This window comes from Cavia porcellus, unplaced genomic scaffold, assembly GCF_034190915.1.
Source record: "Cavia porcellus strain 051 isolate PalLab524CR breed Dunkin Hartley unplaced genomic scaffold, mCavPor4.1 scaffold_9, whole genome shotgun sequence".
Classification (NCBI taxonomy): Eukaryota; Metazoa; Chordata; class Mammalia; order Rodentia; family Caviidae; genus Cavia; species Cavia porcellus.
In genome coordinates this window covers 15,162,324-15,187,841 of record NW_026947492.1, presented here as the reverse complement: position 1 = coordinate 15,187,841, position 25,518 = coordinate 15,162,324, and the positions used below count along the sequence as shown (strand labels likewise).

At 48.6% G+C, this 25,518-nt stretch overlaps 1 protein-coding gene across 14 annotated transcripts in view; it reads right to left on the bottom strand.

Moving 5' to 3' along the window:
* Window positions 1-25,518, bottom strand: part of Gramd1b (GRAM domain containing 1B) — a 227,975-nt gene that overhangs the window by 96,929 nt on the left and 105,528 nt on the right. For 8 of the 14 annotated variants that reach the window (XR_010049701.1, XM_063255956.1, XM_063255976.1 and 5 more), the window contains one exon: window positions 23,208-23,285. The exons of 1 other annotated variant lie outside the window; for it this stretch is intronic. Coding sequence is in view for 9 of the 13 variants with exons in the window: in XM_063255956.1 (XP_063112026.1) it covers window positions 23,208-23,285 (78 nt within the window). In the remaining 4 variants the exon portion in view is untranslated. 5 more of the 14 variants (XM_063255957.1, XM_063255959.1, XM_063255968.1 and 2 more) reach the window with 4 other exon arrangements.

Here is a 25,518-nt window from a genome sequence, read left to right as displayed (position 1 = left end):
TGTACTTAACTACATTCCCAGCCCTTTTTGTTATTTTTATTTTGGGACACGGTCTCACAGAATCACCAAATTCCCAGGCTGAGTTCCAACTTACGATCCTGCCTCAGTCTCCCAAAGTGCCAGGACCATTGGAGTGTGCCGCCACGCCTGGCCTATTTATTTATGAACCCAATGGTACTCCATTGCTAAGCTACCTCCTCAGCCCTTTGTATGTATTGTGAAACAGGTCCTCACCATGTTGCCTAGGGTGGCCTAAAACTTGTGATCCTTCGGCCTCAGCCTCCTGAGTGGCTGAGATTACAGGTGTGCACCAGCCAGTCAACACACTTAGCCAATATACAGTTTGCTATTGTACCGGGCCTCAGGGTTTATACCTGGGCTATGCAGACAGGCCCTTTACAGAATTAAAAGCTCTTACACTTGGGTTATGAGCTTTCTGGAGAGCAGATGAAAGCCACAGATACTCAACCTAGAAAAACGCAGAGACACACTATATTCAACTCTGCCCACAAAAGGAGGCAGCTGGTGGACTCTCTCCTGAAGCCCCAGACTATTCACAGGCCCGGGCGGAGAAAAATGCCTAACCTCAATGCTCTGCAAAGAGCTTGGATTAAAGAGGACTGAAAAAGGCCCAGTGTTGAGTGGCGTCCGTCTCTCTAACCAGGTTTGTCCTGTGGTAGAGGTCCTGAAGTGAATGCTAACTCAACATGACCCAGCCCCAGGTGTGACTCCAGAAATATGAGATGCTCTGCCATCAGGACTCAGGGGCGGGATGTCGCTTTCTATTTCCATATGCAAGTGCAGGCACAGAGGTACCTCTCTGGACTAACCACAGAACTGCCCGATACCCCCAATCCACACCTGGTCCCCGCACTCACTACAGCCACTAGGGAGGGCCAGCAGGTGGAGAACACATCACTTACTAAACCAGGTGAGCTCCCAGCAGGTTTGTGGGGCCCTTGCTTCGCAGGCATCTGAGGCACCAGCCTCCCAACCAGACAGCAAATCATTCCAGATCCCAGCACAGTGGCAGAAGCCTGGTCCTGTGGCTGCCACTGCCAAGGGAACAAAGCCCTTGCCCCCTCTCAAGGGAGGACAGGGAGATGGAGAAACAGAAGAGAGAAAAAATCCAAGGAGACCTGTTCTCATTTCATTTGCTTGCTCTGGCTTTTTTCTTCAAACATGTGACACAGCTAACGTGGATAAAACAACAGATGAATGCAATTTCCATCTTTGGGGAGACAAAGAGCCAAACCTGCAGGGAGGTTAAGTGACTTGGATCCAATCATGGGCAGCATGAGGAGGTGGGAGGAGGAGCTGTGGGGCCAGGGCTGCAGTTCCCAGACACCTGTCCTAACCAAGCTAGCACCATTCCGCCTGCAGCACCCTGGCTGCCTGGCCTCCTGCCTCATGCTCTCTTTCACACACAACACAGGGTATCCAACCTGCTCCAGAAGTCTGAGCCTCTTCGACTCTTCCATCTCTGAGAGAAAGGGGACTCTGCCATCTGGCCAGAAAGCAAGCCCCCAACGCGGGCTGAGGGGTCCTGCAAGGACTACAGGTGTCTCCCTGTTCACAGGGGCTGGGCAGGGGCTGTGCAGACTCAGCCTCCTTAGCTGCCCCATCCACTCTCAACGGCTCAAGCTCCTTGTTTGGAAACACACACAGAAAAATAAATTTCCAAGGATGCGGGACAGATAGGCAGCCGCCTCGGGAACGCCCTCTAGTGCCCACGGGCGCACCGGGCATCCTTCCCAGAGCGGCCCGCCCTTCCACTGGGGCCACCGGAGAGCTGTGGGAGGAGACAGTGGCAGCATCTGCCACTCAGATACCAACTCCTCACCAATCCTCAGGCCAACATCTGCTGCAGGATGAGAGGCAGGCCCTGCTTCTCCGGTTGTCCATCCCCCCCACCCCTTACACAACAGAAGGTGAAAGGCAGTGCAGAGATAACACAAATGGATCCGCAAAGTGCTGCGGTGCAGGGAGAGACAGAGGAGGACAAAGGCAGGAGCGGGGTGACTAAGAGGGGCCAAGAGGAAGAGAAACAAAAATGAGAAAAAAGCTAACGAAACAAGACAGAGAAGTGCGTGGAGACCACAGCTCCAGAACCTTCCACCTCCTGGTTCCCCCTCCACCCACCCACCTGGGCTTCAGGCACACACAGGGGGCAGCAGGAGCTGCGCAGGGCCAGCGCCTCCACCCAGCTCCTGAGGGCTCCACCTCGAGTCATTTCCCTCCACGCTGACACAGCCCCTGGATGCCCGGGACTGGTGGGCTGAGGGCAAGGAGGGGAGAGAAAGTGAACCAAAGGCAGAACTCGCCAAGCGAAGCCACTTACGCACAGTGCGGCCGGCAGCATTTCCATCCTACCTTTGCTGTCGCCATGTCAGCCGGCTCCATGATCCCTGCTTGGCCTAGGGAGCAGCGGCACCATCCAGAGAGAAAAGCAGAGTCACAAACGTCCACCCAGAAAGGACAGACCACCCTTAGGAAGGTCAGGGGGAAACGGAACTATGTCTCTCTCTAGAAGCCCCCGGGACAGCCTCTGTTGTGGGGAGAGTTAAAGAGCCTTTGTGACCCTAGCAACTCAGAGGACTAGGTTCCTGCTGATGTCCAGGAGGCTGAGTCAGGGGGTCGCTCCCGCTCCCTGGCCTGGAATCTCTTCTCTACATGGGTCACACCAGGCTCCCCCTACTGGGGGAGAGGGCGCAGAAGTGGAAGCCCGGCCCTCCCACTGCTGCCAGCTGGTACCCACAGCTCAGGACAAGGGGTGCATGTGGGCGGAGGCTGGTGGGTGCTGTGCAGGGGCTGGGCAGCAGGAAGGGAGAGGGCTCGTGCTGCTGGGGCAGGTGTGAGAACCTTGAGAAGGTGCAGGCACTCAGATGGAAGCAGGAGGGTGCTGTGCGAGGAGGCGCCGGGCCACAAAGCCGGCAGGCACGGCAAGGTGGAGGGTGCAGAGGGAGAGGAATTCGCCCGGTGAAGCCACTCACCTTGCAATAACATTCAGACTGACTGAGGCCTACACAGGAGCCAGGAGCGGGCGGTTCACACCCCCCCACTCCACTCCCAGAGACTCACAGCCTCTGTCTAAAGGTACATGAGAGCAGCCGGCAGCCTGGCTGGATCTGCAGAGGCCCCTGGCTCTGTCGGAGCAGCCTGATTGGAGGAGCAGGATGACTTCATCCAGCCCCATTCATCACTCTAGGTTTCCTGCCCAGCAGGGACAGGCGATCGGCTTGCACGGACTACAGCTTCCTCTTCTTGGCAGCTTCGCTCGGCAGCCTGGGATAGGCTGTGCCTGCCCTGGACAGCCAGAGTCGGGGATCAGTCAGCACCGCGCCAGCCTCCAGGAATGAGTGGAACAGGCTTGCTTGCTCGCAGTGCTGAGAAAGCACAAGGCTTCCGATGAAAACACCACCCGTATTCACTGTGAGTGTTTTCCAGTGCTGCCAACAGCATCAGTTCAAGAGCGGGAGACTAGCATGATCTCGAGTGGTGAGCTCTGACCTCCTGGCAAAAGTTAAGCATGCTGCTTCTCCCCACCAGAGAAAATAACCTGTGGAAAACCAGAACCCATCCTTGGGCAGCCCTGAGGACCTCCCTCGTGTCAGTTTTCATTGTCAGTGGCTCTAAGGACATCAGGTCCCCCAGACCCAATGGAAAATGCCGTCTCAGCTGTATTTTACAAATGAAACTGTGCCCCGAAAAGAAGCCAGTCAAGGACCAATGCAAGGACCTCAGCATCTGGGAGCTCTTTTCTGCCTTGACTTTTGCCTCAGAAATGGTGAGATTCTGAAAAGTAAAAACCCATCTCCCCTCCTCCTTCTTCCCCACCCGTACGCCAAATCCAGGATTTGTACAAAAACCCAGCAAGTCCAGTATTAAGAGATGAAGCTATACAAGAATGAGAAGAAGCTGTTGATGGTGTGGTCCCTCTCCATTTCTACCTCGTTTCCCCCCATTCTTTGATAGCATCTTCCTCCCTAACTTCATGAGCCAATCACAGCTCAGGGAGAGCCACCCAGACCTGGAAAGGGTCATCCCTGGGAATGACAATGTCAACAGCAGTACCCCCAGCTTCACAGCACTCACGGCCTGGCTGGACCACAAGAGAAATAGCAGTAACAGTGCCACGCGTTCCCATGGCCCCCAATTCACAGAGTGTCTCCAAATCCATCATTTCCTTGGGAACCCTGAGAGGTCCACATGGTTTCCCCCATTTAAAAGATGAGCAAACCAAGACCTACAGACTTGAAATGACTTGTCTAAGATCACACAGTGAACAGAAAAGAACCATTACTCAGTTCCATATTCAGAGCTAAACCTCATAATCCAAGGCTCCCTCCACTTACTATGTCCTCCTCAATCCGCTCCCACCTCCTGCTTGCCATTACTGTAGACTCAAATATAAAACATCAATTATTTTTCTCATTCCCTCTGAGACTTCTTTTTTTAAGATAGTAAATTATAAGAAATGTAGTATTAAGCAGGAGAAAACAATCCTGGGACTATCCAAAAATTATTATATGCACTTAAAGGACTCTCCTACGTATAGTAAAAATTTATTTTCGATAAAAAGAATTAATTTTTGCTTGTTTGTTTGTTTGTTTGACACAGTCTCATTATGTAGCCAGGTGATCCTCCTGCCTCAGCCTCCCAAGTGCTGGGATGACAGATGTGCGCCACCATGCCTGGCTGGCATCAATAATCGATTTATGTGCACATTAGGCAGAAAAATAGAACAAAATGTTTCAACAAATTTTAATTTAATTATCCAGATTAGAATTTCAGGGAGGGCTGTAGCAATATATATACTGGTCACTAGAGGTGCACATTTTGCCAGTCATTGTAAATATAAATACGTCATGTCTCCCTTTCCCATTCTATCTTATTCAAATTAAACAAGAATATTGGTACAGGCCCAGCCTCCCTAATCAGAAATGCTTGAGACCTAAAGTGTTTCAGATTTCAAAGTTTTTCACATGGGTTACATTTATACAAACGTTAGTATCTGAACTTCTCTAATTCAAGCATCTGAAATCTAATGTGTTCCCAAATCTGAAACACTCAAGTTTCTCATTCTGGAGCATTTTAGATTCCAGAGTTCTAGATTAGAGATGCTCAACAAGTGGCAAAATTTAGAGCAGAGGGTGATCTTCTATAATTTACTGCCTAGTTTTTGTAAGCCCTGTACTACGGTCATGAAGGCAATCAACGTGAAAAGACTGAGAAGCTCTGCTCACCCTGCCGGAAAGGCAGCCAGCCACTGGACACCCTCAAAAACCCAACAGCGTGGAGGCTGTGCATTCCCTACATGTCATCCTCTCTACTGTACTGTCCCTCCAGGCTACAGCTACAGCCTCTCTGCTCTTGGACTGACAGACAAATGTACAAACAGATGGCAGGCAGAAGGAGGGGCCCACCAAGGAGGATGTTCTCGTTCAGCCAGACCTCACAGAGAGCAGACCTGTGTTCTTGGGAGGCCATTCCATCTCCTCAGTGACCTTAAGCATAGTTCTCAAAGGACTGTCACCCGGCCCTGCACATGCAGCTCCAGGACAGGAGCTCAGCAGGACGCACACAGCACCTCACGTGTTGTGAACTCAGGGGAGCAGGGAGAGCACTGCTCACCACAGAACAGATGACTAGAAGGCGAGGCACAGAGGGAGAGGTGACAGGCGACAGTGAGAGAGGAGAGAGAAATCTCCAAAGAAATCTCTGACATCTCAGAGTCCAAAGAAAATTCCAGGAACACAGATTTTCAGAAGCTCGTGGGCAATGCCTGATTACTAAACTACTGAGGATCAGGAAGTGGTGGCACACACTTCTAATCCCAGCACTGAGATCCTGGAGTGGGAAGATCAAGAGTTCGAGGCCAGCCTGGGCTACTTGGACTTGTCTCAAAAACAAAACAGGCATTATTCCTACTAATACCTTAGGTATTGTTACAGGCAGCTGAGTTGGTTAGAAATATTATAGGCAGTCAGACAGGGCTGGGCCCTTGAAGGAGCCAGTGCAAAAGGCCAGCTATCTTGCAACCTTGGAGGAGACAGACAGCTCCTGCTGTGGGCCAGATCTCAAGACAACAGATCAAGCAAATACACCTATATCCTAAGAGTTGATATTCTAAATAGGTCTCTGTCACCCTGAGGAAGCCAGGAGCCACCATCCCAACCCCTACAGGAAGACTCGCTGTTCTTTAAGCTTGCCTAATTGCTATGTGACTGCGTTCCCCTTTGTCCCTGATTTAATCAATTTAACCTGAGCAGTTAGTCCTATTGGTTGATCACAGTTCTGTCCCACCTTATGCCCACCTATGAGTTCCTATTTTTCCCTACATTGGACCTGTCTTATCTCATGGTTTTACTCTATAAAAGTCCCTAGAAAAGATAGAGTCCCTGGCAACCCACTTGTGACCCTTTCTGTCTCTCTCCCAAACAAAAGCTTTCTTTCTCTCAATAAATATATTCTCTGCTCTTGACCTCTGTTATTCCTAAAATTCATTCTTTTATTTTAGAGAACACGAACTTGTACTGGGACATCTAATAGGTTGGGAGTTTCATTCTGCTATATCAGCATTACTTTCTAGCTCCCTAATCACTGCATTTATGCACTAAGTTAAGAAAGGGGATTGGGATAGAGGCTTTTGAAAAAAGACTAGAGTGAGGTTTTGGAAACCAAGTGAGGAAGGGGATGTATAAGCAGGGCTAATCCTGGCCAGGGCACCTGCTGGTTTAGGAAGAGACTCCTCCCCCAGCTCTTGGGAGGTGGTGAGGCTGTTTCAAGCTTGCTCAGAGAAACTTCCCCATGCAGCATTCTGGGAGATGTAGTTCTGAGCAGCAGGCGGCCATGTTTGCTCCACTTAGAGTATATGGCTTGTTCTCTGCCTGTCTTGAGGCTGCAGACCTGAACTAGACACCTTTGTCAAAAAGGATGAAATCCTTTCTCTCTACTGTACACTGGGTGCTGTCAACTGAAAAGATGGCCTTAAAAGTGGGGAAAGAGAACTACAGGGAACCAGAACTGTGCAAAGAAAATGTCAGGTTTTCTGGAGGGACAATGGGAGAAAGAGGGGATTGTGTTCCTGGGAATGCGTGTGCATCGTGGCTTCCTCATCTTCTTCTTGCTAAGCACCAACCTTCAGAGTCAGTGAGCATAAGGAAGAGCCCAGCCTAGAATTCTGACCAACCATCCCTAGTCATGTGTCCCAATGTGACCCATTTAGCCTCTCTGTGCCCCGACTCCCTCATCCGTAAGACAGAAAGTATTAGTCACCTCATCTGAGAGGCTACTATGAAGACTACGTGAGATAACCTTTGTAAAGGGCTTTGAATCATGTCTGACGCATCGTAAGTACTAAATAAGTCCTAGGTGTGTTTGGTTTTTATCCTGTGGTTAAGCGCCTGGTTCTGGGATCTCTCACCCAAGTGCAGAACACTTTAAACCTCTCCCAGAATTGATGCTGGAGGTAGCCAGACAGCAGACAAAACACCTGCTGTTTGAGACAAATAAAGATGTGACAACATCAGGACGAGACTGACCAAGAAGAAAGAAAAGGAATGAGGAAATAGAAGAAGAGACACTTGGAGAGGTGTCAGTCAGGTTTTCATGGCCAGGACAAAATGGCTGACAGTCACGCTTCAAGGAGGAAATGTTTATTTTGGCCCCCAAGTGCAGAGGTTTCAGTCCGTGGTTGGTTGGTAGCATTGTTTTTAGGCCTGTGGTATGTCAGAAACATCAAGGCAAAGAGGCATGGTGGGGAAAAACTGCTCACACCGTGGCAGCAGGGAATCAGAGAGTGAGAAAGCCAGAGACGAAGATGCCAGGGACCAGCCACGGTCCCAGAGCTCACATCCCAGAGCTCAGGTGCTAGGCCATAAAGTTGACGAATCGAGCCTGGCCACCACAGGGTGATACTGAGTGGTGCTGGACATGAAGAGGGGTCAGGTAGGAGTTGAGAGAAAAGGCCTCACAAACAAGAGTCCACATGGAAATATAGAAGAGAAGGAAAATCAGGGAAACTGACTGGGTTGGAAGTGGAGGAAAAAGAGAAAGTAGTGATTAAAGAGCCAAAGTGGAAATACCCCCACGAGGATTTGACTGATCCGTCAAGGAGGATCTGGGAGTGGAGAGAAGCTGTCCCACACGAGGAAAGCCAGAAATGGAAGCTAACCTTGTAGGAATCCAGTGCTCTCTGGATAAGCAGGGCGATTGGGAGGACTTGGGGTGGAAGAGTTTCTGAAGCAGTCGTGATGGATGGGGAACAAGTGGTGAGAACGGAAAGCCCAGGAGCAAAGGAGGTGGCCAGGTCTGGAGGCCCCATAGTGCTGGTCTCTCAGCTGTGGAAAGGGACAGAGGAGAAGAGGGCTGCTGGACTCCAAGTCCTGCCTTCTGAGCAAAGGGAGAGCAGCAGGGTCAACCCTTAGGGCCCTGGCTTAGGAAAGCTGGCAGCTCCTACAAGACTGTGGTCCCTGCTGGGTGACAGCCCTGCCACTGCATCCCTGAGTTCTTCAGGGAAAAACAACACAATCCAACAAGAGGACACTTGCCTTCCATAGCTGCTAGAAATTCTTAAGACAGGAAGTAATAGTTCCTTGGCCTCAGCCTGTACAACTGGACAAAATAATGTACCACAGTACTTAAGACCTAGAGTTAAATCACCTGATGGGAAGGCTACCACATTACATAGTGATTTTATACACGTAATGAACCCTTCTCAGTCACTGGGGCATTTTTTGGTTTTTGTTCTTTTTGGTTGTTTTTTGGCACTGGGGACTGAACATGGAGCCTTTGCACTAAGCTCCATCTCTTATCCTTTTTATTTTGAGATAGGGTCTCCCTCTGTCACTAAATTGTGCAGGCTGGAATCAAATTTGTTATCCTCCTGCCTCAGTCTCCCAGAGTACTGGGATTACAGACATGTACCACCATGGCCAGAAGCATCAGGTTTCTAATCTAAAAAACGAAAGTGATAATGCAAGGTTAGTATCCCTATGTGAAATGTTTAAGATCAGATGTGTTTTGCATTTTTTAGTTTTTAAAATATTTACATATACAGAATAAGATACCTTGGTGACAGGACCCAAGTTGAAACATGTAATTCACTTATGTTTCATATATACCGTACGCACATGGCCTGAAGGTAATTTTATGCAATATTTTTAGCACACCCGAGTTCTGACTGTGAACCATTCTAGGAGGTCGAGTGTGAAATTTTCCACTCATAGCATCACATTGGTGCTCAAAAAGTCTCAAAATCTGGAGCATTTTGATTCTGGATTTTTAGGGTAGTGATATTCAATCTATTATACTATTTCATAGAAAAAGGGTGAAATTTAAATAAGAGCACAGTGCTGATACCTAAAAGGTACATTATCTAAAATACTGTCTTTCTGATTACTATGTTAGGGGCCCTCAAGAGTTGGAACAATGGGTGGATGCTCTCGAGTCCGCCAGTCCTCTAACCCATCTGCATTTGGTGCTCATAAAGCTGGTTATGTAACGCCTTCCCTTACCTACATCTCCAGGCAGCCATGCCACCTCCAGCCCACAGCTGGCCCCTGCACTGTGCCGATGATGGTTGTGCAAGTGCTTAAAAAGAGAAACAATCATAAATGCACAAGGCACTGGCATCCCTGCGCTAGATGTTGGTGCCTACGCCTATATCAGTGTTTGCACAGGTCCTACAACGAGGCTGCAGAGGACTTCAGAGCTCATCATACCTGTCTTGCAGTAAGAGGATATGAGAAGCCACAGGCTGAACTGAGTGGGGCATAGTCAGGCAGGAAAAAGAGCGGAGAGCTCAGCACCACTGTCTGACTCCTTGATGGTGCACGGTTAAAGGCAAATGCATATGCGGTGCCTCTCCTACCAAGCAGACTGGGAAGAGTTAGGATAGAAGATACAGGAGCTGTGGGAATCCCCGGATATCTCTGGGCTCGGGCCACTGTGAGAGCCTCTGGTGGACCCTCTCATGATTACCGCTGAAAGTGAAGAGAAGTGACAGATAATGATCGCAGATCCTGCTGGTCTCAAGAGAAGCAGCAGCTTCAGGACTCCCGCTGAAGAGCAGCTGGGGAGTTGAAAGAGTGCTGGGCAGTGCGGAGAAGAAAGAACAGAGAGAGCCTACGGATACCCACGGGGCTCTGGCTGGTACCCGCAGCAAGGTCACAGTAACGACAGCTCTGTTCTGCCGCAAAGATGTGAGAACGGAACCAGGAGAAAGCATCAAAGACAGATGTCAGAGTGAGAAGGACTAGAAGCACTGAAAACCACTTGGGAACATCCTAAGGCACTTCTTAAAGTCAACAAGGCACAGGAAACATACCTCAAAAAAAGTAAAAGGAGTCAGCTATGCTGACCTAAGACATGTCTGACTGGATCACTCAGAATCGTGGGGTGCTAATTCTCTCTTGTCGATTCTTTTCTTCTTCCACCTGCTTAGGAAATTTCTCAGACTCACTCATACACTGCCTAGGAGCTCAAAGTCTAGCCCAATGGTAAAAAAAGAAAAACCCACCAGGTCCGAGGAGAAGCAGGTTGTGCACAGGTATCTGAAGAAGGGATCCACGGATTAGGAAGGAATACAGAGCATCTGATGCCACAAGCCCCTGCTAAAGAGCCCCAGCTGCAGATCTGTGTTCGGTGCCTGTATTTACAGCGATGACTCTCAAGCAGCCAAGAATTCACCATCATTTAAGACGCCCCCAAAATGAAACTCCCATAATAGATCTGCTTCGCTTCTGGAAGGAAAGGCAGGGAAAGAGCTGCATCATTCCCCTCACAGATCCTTTAGCATTCGTGCTTTGGAGTTTCAAAAGTCAACCATTAAATTAGGTGCTCTGTCCAACCCTGAATTCAATTCCCTCACCCATCACAGGCACATAAAAGGTGACCCAAAGGATATTTGCTAGGTTGGGGGGGAGGGGTAGGAGAAGTGGACTCTCCACCACCCTCCACTCCTCTCCCCAGGCTCCTGGACCATTCTAAACAAGGGCTGCAGGGGGTTTCTCTCCATCTCAGCAGTCACCTTCAGACTAAGGAGCCCAGCCGTTAATGGTTCATGGTACCCCTGTCTGAACAGAAGAAAAGAAGCATTGAGTAGCCCTGGAAAACTGGTTGAAAGACAGGATGGAAATCATTCATTTCTTTTCACATCCCACCCCACCCACCTTTCTCCTTGCTGCAGAATGGTGACTCTTGGGCTATGCAAAGAGAAAACAGGCAACATGCCCAGGCTAGATACAAAAGGGCCCTTTCCTCTCCCGGTCCCATTGAATTGTGTGCTTGAGACAATCCCTGGAGGCTTTGGGTAAGGACATGTTTCTCAAAGCATAGCCAGAGACCACCTGCACCAGACGCACTTAGGATATATGTAAACTATGCAAACTGCTAGGCCCACCTGCATCCACATGACACAGGATTTAAGAGCAAGGACCATGAATCTGCATACTGAATCAGCTCTGCTGTGACTAAGAAACACCTTACCTGACTGAGGATGATCCCCTTACAACCACTGTCCTTGCTATGTTGCTCATTATCAAAGGACCATGGATACCTCCCCAGGGTCATGCATTAAGAAAATATTGCTACTTACATTTATATTTAGCTCCTATTTTTAAAATGTCTTCCTCATCACATTACATGAAAAATATTTACTTTGAAGTACAACATGTGCATATACATTGGTGGTATATGCTGGATTTGCGTGGAAATGTCCACCTCTAGTACACTGATTCACTCAGTACCTAGCTGGGTAAGCAAGGCCTGGTCTCAGCACAGAGCTGCTCTCAGCTTACATGATTAATCAGTGAGAGGTGGAGATGAGAATTCAAAGGTTTGTCCTCTTACTCCATCTCGACCTTGGTGTAACAGGAAGGCAGAAACGATATAGCACAGAACAGGGCAAGACAAAGGATGGATTCTCTGTTTTGGATCCCCAAGTTGCAACCCACTCACATGCCTTCTCCACCATGCCTGATAGGATGGGGTTTCTCCCAGCAGAAAGCAGGAGCACTGAGAGGTGACATTTACTGTCCACCCTGCCATTTATCCAAACCTAAGTCCCAACTTTGGCATAGGCAGAGAGAGGTTAGTTTGCTGAGCTATAATTAGCAACCCCGTTTTTCTCAGGCAGGGAAGAAGAAATGCTAGCATAGCTGAAACACAGAGCAAGTGACGGCTATACCTGCAGACAGTTCTGCTGAGGCATCAGAACCGCCAAGCCTGCCAGGGAGAAGCTAAGAGCTGGGCACCCACATGCTTCTCCGCCCCGCCGCGAAAGCCAGAGCACAGGCCAGACCAGAAAAAGTGCCCCTCTGTATCACCCAAAGCCCATATGTGCTGGCTTCCAAACGATCACACGTTCCCTACACATGTGGCCCAGTGAAGAGGGAACACATGATGGGTGCTTACAAACCAAACCACTTCTGTGCCTATGGAAAGTCTGAAAAGTAATAGAACCATATTGATTAGTCTCTGGCCCTCCACTTGGGACACTCACAGAATCCCAGGATCACACAGAGTCAGAGGTAGCAAAAAGTCTTAGGCAGTTATTCATTGGTTCAAGGACATCCAACAAATACTTACTGAGTACATATTTAATGCTAAGGCAGTGTGCTAAGCTCTGAGTATGTACTAAATAAAACCAATCCCTGCTCTTATGAAGGTTAGGGATTAGTGGGGAAGGCATCGAACACCGAAATGAATACAATCGTAACATGTGACCAGAGCTAAGATAGAAATAAGCCAGAATGATGATGCAAGCAAAAACTCTACAGTACGGGGTGGGAATGAGGAAACTGAGGCTGTGGAATTGGGCAGGCAGAACTCAGGTCTCGATCTTCACTGGGCTCTAACACTGTTCCCCTTGGGATCTGAGCAAGGGTCCTGGGTGGCCAAGGAGTTACTCACCAAGGTGCACAAGTGCTGCAGCCTCTGCTCAGAGCCAGCCTCCGCTGAGACGGGGCTTGCTTCCCAGTCAGCTGGCACTGGCTGGGCATCCCCGGGCCCATGCTTCCCAGGGTCCTGAGGCTAACTGTGGGCTAGGAAGCCTGGCCACACACCCACTTCTCTGGCCCCTCACCTCACACATGAGACTGCTGTCACAGGAAGCGCAAGAGTCAGATTTTGTGTGACTGGCTTCCCCCAGCCACTAAGAAGTCAAACTCACGTCCCATGGACTCTTTTGTGGTTCACCTTAACTAAGTTCTCAAACCTCCCGATTCTAGCTCAAAACACACCTTTTAGGCTGAGCCACCTGCTGGCGCTGACGATAACACTTAGCGAACACTTAGCGAGCCCTTTCCGCATGCCTGACACAATGCTGAGTGCTTTTCCTGGTTTACCTCACTGTGATCCCCACAGCGCTTACAAATTAGGCATAATTATCTCCGATTTTCAAGAAAGAGGTAGACTCAGAGAGATAAAATACCTTTGCAAAAGCGACAGAGCCAGTAAGTGGGACAGCCAGATTATAAGCCAAGTTCTTTCAGTCTTCAAAGTGTCCCTGAGTTCCACACAGTCATTCACAGGAGAATCTTGTCCCTGTGATCAGCACTGCATGGTAGGACCAGAGGATCTCCCTCTGCCCTTTGATCTGCTCACCACCCTCAAAACTTCTGCCCCAAGAGCCCTGGATCAAAGAATTCTTGTTAATAGATGGCTACATGATTACACGTACCTGTGCCTGTGCCTCCAGTGTGTGTGTGTGTGTGTGTGTGTGTGTGTGTGTGTGTGTGTGTAAGAGAAAGAATGAGATAGAGAACCAAATCAAGTCACCTGTCCTCTGGCCCCTACCTACCTTTGAAATCCATTTAATGTCGCTTTCCACTTCTTTCTCCTCTCACCTCATTTATCCCATCTTTCATTTAAAAATGAAACAAACAACTAAGTGACACAAACCGAATCAAAATCCTGCCCATATGTTTACATAAGCCTTCTCCCCTGTGCTTGTCCAGCACGGTCAGCAGGGAACCGGGGCAGCACAACCTCACTGGGTGCAGCGGCTCCCATTAAAGCAAAGCTTCTCACACCTGGCTGATGCTCCGTCTCCATGACAGCCTGCTCAAGTACTCTGGTGTCAGGGCAAAGTCCCAAAAAGAGGGGACATAAGAAAGGAACACACCAAGTCAATCCCTGCAAAGACCTGCCCCAGGGAACCCAGAGAGACCTGCATTGGCCAGTTCTGAAGTCAGATCAAGGAGCCAGGCACTTTCCTGGGAGGCACAGACCACCTAAATCTCTCGGTGAACAGTCCGTCCAGCCGCCCCGCCTCAGCCTCTCCCTGCAGCCTCTTTCACAGCTGTGTCTCCCTCCAAGCACCTATCATTTTACAGATACCTATCAGGCCACCCCAACCCTAAGCTCCAGGACCCCTGCACCTACTTGGCTCGCAGAGAGGCCAGCTTCTTCCTCAGGGAGGAGACGTGGTAGTGACAAGCCTGCTTGACAGCTGTGCTGCACGAGACGGTCTCGGCACGCAGATTCTGCACCATGCTTGGCTCGCCAGAGGACCAGCCACATGGCAGCTGGGCCCTCGAGGGCTGGACACTCACTCAGGAGTTCTGTGGACTCCCTGTCTCTGCAGCTGCCCCAGCTGCTGACGGAGGGCTCCTGCACATAAACTCTCCCTGTCCTCTGCCCCATATAAAACTTGAAGAGGTGGAGGGCCAAGAGTAGGAGAACCCGGCCTCCTAGGCTACCAGAATCCCCTCTGCCTTCAGCCCAAGCCACAGCCCCCAACAGAGCCTGCCTCCTCCATCTTTCCACATCTGGCAGTGCTCTGGGCACCTGGCAAGCTCCCGACTTCCTCCGTCCTCACAGAGAGGATGGAGCTGTACCTGCATGTGATGTCAGCTGCTGCCGCTGGCAGGCGGGGAGGGCTGACGGGCACTGCTCCCAGAGGTTTTGCTACTTGGCTCCTTTCTCAGGGCGAGGGATCACCTGAGTGAACATGGGGCCTTAGGGAATTCACCAGCCAGGGTGCTCTAGAAATATGCTATGTGGGACAGTTTCTGGGCTGGAAAAAGCAGGGCTGAAAACACCTCTCCTTGCTTAGGGAAGCTGCATGTTCTAGTGACAAGACGTAGCACTGACAGAAGCAGCAGCTGCCAGCAAGCCTGGTTTCCATCCCTGAGGCTGTCTGTCCCCTCATTACCATCACCTCGGTCCCTCCACTGACTCACTCATGAATTCCACAAACAAATGCTCACTGTCCACCAGACACAAGCCATAAACTTTCTGCCCTGCAGGGTCTCCTCAGCTACAAAGCAGTCAGATAAGGAAACCAAAGACCCACATCGTGGGGGAGTGATGTGCTAGAACTAACCACAGCCAAAACCTAGAAAATAAGGTCAGACGTCCTACCTGGAATGGAAGGAGTAGGGGGGGGGGTCCTGCAAGACACCTGGACACAAACATCTTTTAAGATAGAGAAAAGATGATAACAAAGTAGTTACAACCAACCTCCAGCCCACTCCTGCTCCTCCCTGCTCTCGAGGGAGCACCTCATTTCCTGCACAGAAAGATCCTGCCGCCCCTCACCTCCCCTTCCTATCAGCTCCCCGAGGACTCACGTCCTGTACTCCCATCCTTATCTCCCACCCAGGGGTAACCATTTCCCCTGGGACCTATTATCTCTTTCCTCCCCTTTTCTTTCCACAACCTTCTTCTTCTTCTTCACCCACGCACCATGCCATGTGTGTAACTCGATACCAAGTCCTGGACGTTTAATCTCCTAACTACATCATTGGTTTGTGTGTTTGTTTGTTTGTTTGTTTGTTTGTTTTGCAGTGCAAAGCTTCAAAGTCAGGGCCCAGAGCCAGGATGGTGAATCTTTTAGGGATTTCAATGACACAAACAGCCTGTGTGCCACACGTGCCATTAGGTTCACCACCGCCGACCTAGCGCATGACAGGCAAGCGCTGTATCACTGAGCTACATGGCCCAGGCCCAAACAAGTCCACACAAGTACTTCCGGATTTGCCACCTGAGCCTCGAAGAGCACCGTCAACCGCCCTCTATCTCTCTCTGCATGCACCATGTACAGGAATATTTTGGCATGGGGGAGGGACTGATTTGGTTTGGCTTGGTCTGGTACTGGAGATTGAGCTTAGGACTTTCACACGGAGCTACATCCCCAACATATGTATCTATGCAGCCATATAAATCTATATATATATGTAAATCTATTTAGATATGTAGTTTCATTTTGTTTTTTGAGACAGCTTCTCACTAAATTCCCAGGCTGAGATGGAGCTTCTGATTCTCCTGCCTCAGTCTCCCAGAGTGCTGCCACGCCCCACCACATCTGGCTCCATGAGCCCTTTAATTTTTTTTTTTTTCTTTGAGACTGAGTCTCACTATGCAGTTCAGGCTGGCCTTGAACTCATTTCATAGCCCAGGCTGGCCTCAAACTCAGTTACCTCCTGCCTCAGCTTCCCAGCGCTGGGATTATAAATGACCACCCCTGGCCTGTCCCTGGGTAATTTATAATCTTTTTTTTTTTTTTATCGGTACTGGGGATCGAACTCACGACTGCCTGCTTGCAAGGCAGGTGCTTATGCCGCTGAGCTAAATCCCCAGCCCCGGTAATTTATAATCTATGAGTCTAAATTAAATGCCAGGCATGATGGCACATGCCTATAATCCCAGCTGTCAGGAAGCTAAGGCAGGAGGCTCACCCTGAGTTCATGACCAGCCTCTGTTACATAGTGAAATCTTGTTTCAAAAATTAATTCATTAATTAACTAATTATGTTTACTACCAGACCTGCTCTTCACATTCTTCCTCCTTTTCCCAATATTTTAATAATAACACAAGCACACGGGTAACATTCACTAGTCACAAGCCAGATACTATTCTATTCTAATCCTTACACACAAAACACATTCAATTCTCTGAAGATCCTTCTGAGATATAATTATTATTATACCCACTTGATAGGCGAGTGAGACTCAGACCAGCTAATTTCCCCAAGATCACACAGCATGAGGCAGAGCCAGTCACCTGCCAGGTAGGCACAGATCGTCCCAAGTTCTGCTACCTGTCCTCGCTGCCTGCACTAGAAACACTGGCCGTGTCCTGGGACCTCCTCCAGCTGGGTGTTGGTGCTGTGAAACGTACTTCCCAGACCTCTGATTTGGTCCTCCTTTTCCGTGCTCACGTCCAACACTCAGACAGAATATGCCCATCTGATCTCCAGTTCCATGCTGCCATAGCAGTAAGCAAGTTATCCCTGCCCACCCGGCCCTCAATCCTCCACCTTTTTTCATTTTCTTCCTAACATTTATTACTACTTGATGTTTCCTACTTGTCTGTCTATCTATCTCCCTTCTCACTAAGGAGCAAGCCCCATGGAAGAGGCAGCGACCTCTTGTTCATGGTTATCTCTCATTGCCTGCAGAGTAGGCATGTAATATGTGCTCAATAAATACAAAAGAACCAAAGGGTAAACTATTACCAGCTTCCACTTCAGCCATTTGCTTCCACTTTGTCCCTGAAGTCCAGCTGCCTCACTGGGACCAAAAAGATTTCTGTCATAGCTGTGGATGACCTGATGCTATGGCCTGAGTGTCTGCCCTTTCCTCCCACTCCAAATACAGGTGGAAATCCTGCCCTCTAACGTGGTGGATGAGGAGATGGGGCATTTGGGAGGTGATCAGGTCCCAGGAATAGAGTCCTCATAAGCATAATTGCTGGTCCTGTGAGAGACTAAAGAGACCAGAGTTGTCCCTTTTGCAATGAGAAAGAAGTTGGCTGTCTATGCAGAAAACAGACCTTGATCAGACACGGAACCTCTCACCACCTTGACCTTCGGAATCCCAGCCCCAGGACAACGAGAAAGAAATTTCTGCTGTTTATAAGCTGTCGGCATTCTGTCATGGATGCCTGGCTGAACTAGCACACCGGGATGTTCCTTTTCTTAAACTCTCTCCAGGGTTCCTTTCCTTGGTCATAAATAACATCCACTCCTTGTCATGACTGCTCAAAACATGGTCAAGCACCCGCTTCCCTGTTCAAAACCTCATTTCCGGCTGTTCAGGAGCTGCCAGCTCCGAGGCTTGAGGCTGCAGCAAAGCTGAAGTATTTGTGGCTCCTGTTTCTCACTCCTCCACCGGAGGAACATCCTGTTCCCTCCAGGGAACGCTGCCCATGCGACACTCCTACTCATCTCGAAGCTCCCAGTCGGAATGTTCCTCCCGCCGCCACCCTCACCCTTGTCCCAAGCGAAGAAGCTGTGTTACACCTGCCACCAGGGAAATGTGCCTTAACACCACTGAGCCTCAGGGTCCCTGACTCTGGCATGGAGAGAATGCACCTGCCTGATGGGGCCAGTGAGAGGACTGCGCCAAGAAAATATGCAGAACACTCACTGCAAAGAGTTTGGCATGCAGTGAGGACTTAGCAAACAAATCTTCGTTTTTGTGCCTCATCAGTCTATGCCAGTTACTACTTTGCACTGTATCTGTTTATTTGCAAATGTATCTTGCCAAGCGTAGTGGTGCATGCCTGGAGCTGAGACCGAATGATCACCTCAAGGTGCAGGCCAGCAGTGACCACGTGGCGAGTTCAAAGCCAGCCTCAACCACACACCAAGATGGGGGATAGATAGGTATATAGACAGATAGACAGACAGATAGATTTTTAAAATTTTTTTAAAGGCAAATGCCAGAACTTGTTCTATTTATTCATAGCTGGGACATTTGCAAGTGTCCAATATTCTATCTATTCTGTCCCTACTTTTATGAAGACAGTAGACAACAAAACCATTAACATGGAATCAAACTGCACGACAGCCAATCAGGGGTATAATAATTACCATTTACTAAGTACCTTTCCCAATAGGCACTTTACATATGTTGCATCACTTAGATGTGACAGCTCATTTACAAATGAGAAAGCTAAGGAAATGGCTTTGAAAAGTGCAAAGTTAGGGCCAGGCGTCAGTTTGCATAGCTAGAATCCCAATATTCCGGGGACTGAAGCATAAAGACCGTAAGTTCAAGTCCAGCCTGGCCTACATGGTGAGCTCCAGGCTGCTATAGACTTTATCCTGTTATAGACCTTGTCTCAGAAAGAAAAATAAAAAAGAAAGAGAAAGCAGTTAGGGCTGGGAGTGTAGCTCAGGAGGTAGCAGAGCATTTGCCTGGCAGGTGGTGGCAAGCCTATGGCAGCTGGCCGCTTGTGTCACTGAAAGGTCTAAAAGGTTCACCATCATTGGCCTAGGTATGTGCAAGAGGCTGGCTTTGATCCCGAGCAACAAAACAACAAAATGAAATAAAAATAGAAACACACAGTAAATAAGAAAGGATAGAAAATGAAGCGATCTGTCTGCACTGCTTTATTTGCCAATACAGCAGTGCCCACCGGCAGCCATGAGCCTCTGTCCTCTCGCAGCCTGGGCTGTGTACCTTGTAGACATTCTGTGAACACTTGCAATTAATACATACACATGCGCACGCGTGCGCGCACGTGAAAGAAAGGGTGTGTAAAAGAAAGCTCTCTTCCCAGGTCCTGGCTGCACAGCCTTGCTTTTGAATTCACATATACACACCCTCTTCCAGGTCCCAACTCTCCTACTGCTAAAAGGTTCACTGGTCAACTGAGACCATATTCTGCTCTGTTGAAGTGAATCTAGTATGCACAAAAGGTCCTTAGTTTGTTTTTGGTTGCTGTTTTGTTTTTGTTTTTTGAGATAGTTCAGGTTGCTTTTGATCTCACTATGTAGCTCAGGCTGGCCTCAAACTCACTGTAATCCTCCTGCCTCAGCCTCCTGAGTGCTGGGATTATAGGCATGCACCACCATACCTGGCCACGACAGGTCCTTAGTAAGATGGGTCCTTCGTCTATAGTCCCGATTATGTTTAGTTCTTGCCGTTGGTGGAAATGCACCGAAGAAAAAACTGGGTTCTTGAGATCCCTAACAATTAGTCCAATTTGGGGCTGAACGTGGAGTCTAGTGCTTCAGTTTGCCCCTGGCTTCACCCTGAAGCAAGAAATTGAATTAATGTCCTGTATTGCACTGCGTGTGTCCACACACACTTTGGGGACACTACTCATTTTTCTTTGTATTGGAAAATTGGGGAGATTATTGATATTCCTGAACTAGTCATTATTTCCCAATAAATGGATTATTTTAGTAAAGCTAAGACTTATCTCTGACACCTCAGCTGCCCAGAAAAATCACTGTCACTCTGTGCCAAGCTGCCCTCTTTCCCCATTGAGCTCCCAAAAGCTTTCCAGCATATTACATGAATGAGGAAGAATGTTGCGAAGTCCTTTGGCTTGACCAAGGAGACAGTTCAGCCAGTACTGTATGTACAGTCACATGGCTCATAGGACATCTACATCAACAAAGACCACACATAATGAAGACGGTCCCATGATATTGCACAATGTTACCACAGTATCAAGTATGCATGGCTATAGCAACTGGTCTGTCTCAAATGTTGCAACCATCCTGAATATGATACATAGCCCAAAAATTAAAGGAATAAAATAAAAGAAATCAACATTATATTAAATCTGTTGAAAGTACCCCTTATACTGAAGGATTACAATGTCACCTTTAAGGCAGAGGCAGAAGAAATCAACGTCCATTTTCGCCCTATGAAACACATTCTCGTATCATCGATCACATGGTTTGGAGCATCAGAAGCATCTGCCGAAAAGGGTCATAACACCCCGGGCAGTGGGCAGCATGCCCACGGGGACGTACGGGGCCCTTCACATTTTGAGTTTGTGGCTGTTGAAAAGCAGCAGAAAGCCTCATAAAGAGAATTTAGGCTACTGTGTGGACTGAGGGAGCATTCTGAAGAGAATCTTCAGTGTCTGCTCCCTGGAGTTCCCGAATCTCCGGGTACACTGGGTCTAAGTGATGAGCTGAGCCATTCATTTTGGCTAACAATGAGCATGAAACTGAGAACCACTGCTGCACCTGCAAGACTACAACCTAGAAATGATGATCACCTTCTCCCCCAGGACTGGGTCCCATTCAGCACCCAGCCTGCTTTTGGCCCATAACTCTTCCATGCAGGGCGGCAGCTGCCTTTGAAAGGCCTATTCCACTGTACACGTTTATTCATGGAAACACTGACCTGGGCTGAGATCTCTTGTATTTCTCATAATACGTGCTGCGGATTGAAGCCAGGGCCTTGGCTCTGCGCTGCATCCCCAGCCCTGTTCTTTTGAGACAGGGCCTCACTATGCAGTTCAGGCTGGCTTTGAACTCTCTATGTAGCCCAGGCTGGCCTCAGACTCACAGCGATCCTTCTGCCTCAGCCTCCCACCTGCTGAGACCGTAGGTGTGCACTTCCACGCCTGGCTCCTACTCCTAATTTTTAAACTTTGACACAAGGTCTCATTAAATCACTAAATTGTCTAGATTGGACTTAAACTTCTAATCCTCCTGCCTCAGCTCCCCAGAGTGCTGGGATTAAAGGCATGTGCCACATCTGGCCTGAAACCCTTCTTGGTAACTTGTACATCTTTGTTCTATGGCTTACATTTTCAGAACTTAAGAGTGCTGTTATAGTCACCCTCAGCCTGTCTGTTCCCAACTAAACCCTTTTCCTTCAACCAGCCCTTATAGAGTCATAGTTATTCTCCTATTCATTGTGTTCTGGACTTTAATATCTACCCATTCCAAAGAACTGGTCATAATACTCAAGGTTCAATACCTAGTACTACAACAAGAATGACAATCACAAAAATGACGAAGAAGAAGAAAAAGAAGAGCAATAACAAGAAATTGATCTTTTTATAGATGCATAATATCACCTTTCTCTTGTTTTTAAAAGAATACCTCTTCAGTTTCCCCTTGTTCTCCGTTGAAGCCATTGTTCTGAAATAATATTGTATCTTAGTTTTGTCATCTTTTTTGATAATTGTGTTAAAAGCATCTTCTTTTTTCATCCAGTTTATTAACAAAAATGGCAAACAGAGCTAGATCCAAACCAGTGCCCCTGTGGCAGAGCAGCAATGATACCATTGACACAGATATCATCGATACAGTCAGCTTGGCAAAGTTTAACTCATGATCACAGACACACTCCTGTCCACCATTCGTGGCACTGCACAGGCTACTCCAGCTGGTGCCCACACCCTGAGTACATAGCTGGTTGTGTAACAGACAGCCAAGTTAGGCAGAAATATTCTAGGCAGCCAAACAGGGCCCTCAGGGAGTCAGTGCAGGGGGTGAGAATGCATTACCACTGTGGCTGGAGGCATACCCAGTGGAGACCAGGCCTCAAGATACAGACAGAATGACATGCCTACAAGCCTCCCCAAGGAATAAGCAACATGCCATAGTTGGTGTTACCTGGTCCAATTACGTCTAGCTAGACATCAGTCACCCCTGGGGTGACCAGGGCTTCCTGATTCACCTCTTCCTAACAAGGTCCTTGCTCTTTCCCTGTACACTTGCATACACATGACCTGCTTCCCCACTGGATCAACATGACCTAAACGGCTATACAAAATCTTACTGGTTTGATGACTATGTTGCACCCACCTCTATAAAATCTCCTTTGAGAAATGGGCTCATTGTCAACCCTCTTTTGGATCTCCTCTTTCCCTCTGTCTGTCTCTGTCTGTCTCTCAATAAAGTTTTCCTCCTCTTAACCTCCATTGTTTCTTAGGATTCATTCTTCAGTCTCAGGGAACACAAACGCAGTGTATCTGACACCTAGGAGGCTGGGAGTTACATTCCTTTTCCCTCTGTCAGTTGTGTTGCAAATACTTTTTGCTGAGCATTCAGGAGCCTCCAGGTCCTTGCACCCAGTTCATCCAGACCGCCTTCTCCATTAACTCCCACCACCCACAGTCAGGTCCACGTGCTGCTGCCCTCTGTTGGCCCGTGTGCCACTTTATGCAACCTCCTGGGCCACAAAACACGCTTGTCCCTCCTGATCCATACAGTGCCCAGCCTATATGGGGCCACTCAAGCCTCAAATCTGAAGTGCTGTCAACCTACTGGATTTGACACAGGTGACACACTTGTCCCTTGTGGAACACCAGTGGCCTTCAAAACTGGCCCTGGGTCTTGCTGCTCCCTCCTGGTGCCTGGGGAGCAGCCTGTCTTCCTACCCAGGGTCCAGCACAGAGCTCTGGTGCTCCCCTCCCGCTCTCCCACTTCCCAAAGCGCTCGCCCAGGACACAAGTACCCTCTTTATCAAGCACTTCACCCGCTCACTTGATCTTACCTTTCCTCCCGCACCCGAGGACTCAGGAACCTGCTGGAATCATCATCGTGGCTGCTTTGCTGGCTACCCTGCTGGCTGCTGGGGAGAGACAGGATATGACCGTTAATGCTCAGCTTCTTTCCCAACCCCGAGGGAGACTGTTTAGACCTCAACTAGACAAAGAAATAAGATTACAAAATGAAGTAGGCTGTAAGTTCCTCATGGAGATTCAGCATAGAGTACCATTTCACAGGGGGCTGTGAGAAGTGTCACAAACCTTGTGCAAGTGCAGCCCATGACACCCAAGAACCATCTGGTGCTATGCTGCCTGGAGAGGGAAGGTCGGGGCCCATTGGCCTTTTCTCCCCTGACCATTTGCACCCCCAAGGGCAAGTGCACCAGCCCTGGGCCTTGGAATCTCTCTGAGGGACAACGACCAGCTCTCCACATCCTATTGAGATTCCTGAGGGACTAGCGCAGAGTTAGTAAGGAGGGGCCAAGAGGGTGTGGAGAGAGGGAAGATTCCAGAAGGCAAAGCCTCTGTGTGGTCAGACCAGGTTAGCTTCTGTGCCAGCGAGCAGGACTGAGGTGAGAGAGAACACAAAAGAAGGAGTGAAGGGTGGAACCCTCCACTCCTTACAGCCCTGCAGGTGCAAAGAAGACTGAGCCTCTGTTCAGGACCAGAGCTCGTTAAAGACCGCGTGTGAAGGGTCTGGGGATTTAGCTCAGCGGCATAAGCGCCTGCCTTGCAAGCAGGCAGTCGCGAGTTTGATCCCTGGTACCGATAAAAAAAAATGAAAAAGACAAAAAAAAAAAAAAAAGACCGCGTGTGATGGGAATGCGGAATTTGACTGCCTTTCCTGTGGTCCCAGAGAAGGAAAGCCGGCCAGACACCTCCTCACGCTGGCTATACAATGGAGGAGCAAATCATCCTCAGTAATTAATAATTATAAACTCCTGGCACCCGACATAGGTCAGAAAACTGCAGCCATGTCTTCCCCTATCTTCCCTTCCCCTCTCCCCCCAAATCTGGAGCCCCAGCTTTTGCACACACTCCAGGACCTAGGACCATTTTCTTGTTGTTTTCTGGTCCTCCCACTTCCCTGGGTGCAGATCCATAGACCCAGGGCCTCACTGGGCCACGTACTGAGCTCTAAGAATGGCTTTGGAAATTGTAAATGGTCCAGTCAGCAGGAAAACCCAAATAAGATTCCACAACATATGAAAATGGCATGAAATTCAAATTTCATGATCCAAAAATCAGTTTTTCTTGGGGTGCAACTGCCTCACCACCCTGAATGCTTCCAGGTCATCAAGCTCAGTAGTTGAGGCAGAGCTGAGTCAGGTGACATGGGAGAGACCCCACGAGGCCCTGCAGCTTGTAACATTCACCAAAGGGCCTCTTACAGAAAAAGATAGCTGAGAGCTGGTAAAAATAGACTATTAAAATAAATCCTTATTATGAAAAAATTTTCTAAAAGTCCACTAAGTTACTGTTTTATAACTACCACATCTTATGCTGGTATTGTAGGCACAGAGGGTCGTAGTCAGGAAAAAGGATAAAATAAGATCTCATTAAACTTTAGTAAAGAAACTAATAGGAAACTTTACTAAAGGTAGGCTCTGACTCTGCAGGTAGACCCTGTAGTTAGGGCAATTAGAAAGTCAAAGGAGAGAGAGACAAGCTAGGCTAAGGGGGCACTGCAATTACTGTTAATACCTTAACAGTTAGACACCGAGGAAGCCAGGAACATGAAAGACCAGGAAAGCCAGCTCCCTTCACCAGCCCACACAATAAAGGGAAATAACAGAAGTCCCCTGAGGACTCATGTAACATGTAAGACACATAAGCACACATGGGCGCATACACCTACACATATACGCATGCACGTATGTGCTCACTTTGACATCAGGATCGCACCAGATACACACGTGTACATACAGCTCCTTCATTTACCAAGTAAATTGTTTACCTAGAAGCCCTCACCCTTTGCTTATTCATTACAAAGAGACAAGAAGAGACCAGAGCCAGAAGGAACCCAGGCAGAGATGCCTAGGTTAGGATCAAAGAGTCATCAGAATGAGATCCGACATCGACAAGTGACCGCTGGGGAATGGGAAAGACACTCGTCCCCAGTAAAAGCAGCCAGGGATAAGAGAACGCGTGGGCTTTCGGCTCCGAAGCACCTTACCATTCCATGGTAGCTGTCTATCCTCTTTCTTTTCTGTCTTTTTCCAAATAAACCATCTACTAAACTTTGCCCTTTTTTTTTTAGCTCTTTACTGCCACTAGCTTTAGAGTCACTGGGATCTGCATTTTCAGCAGAGTAGT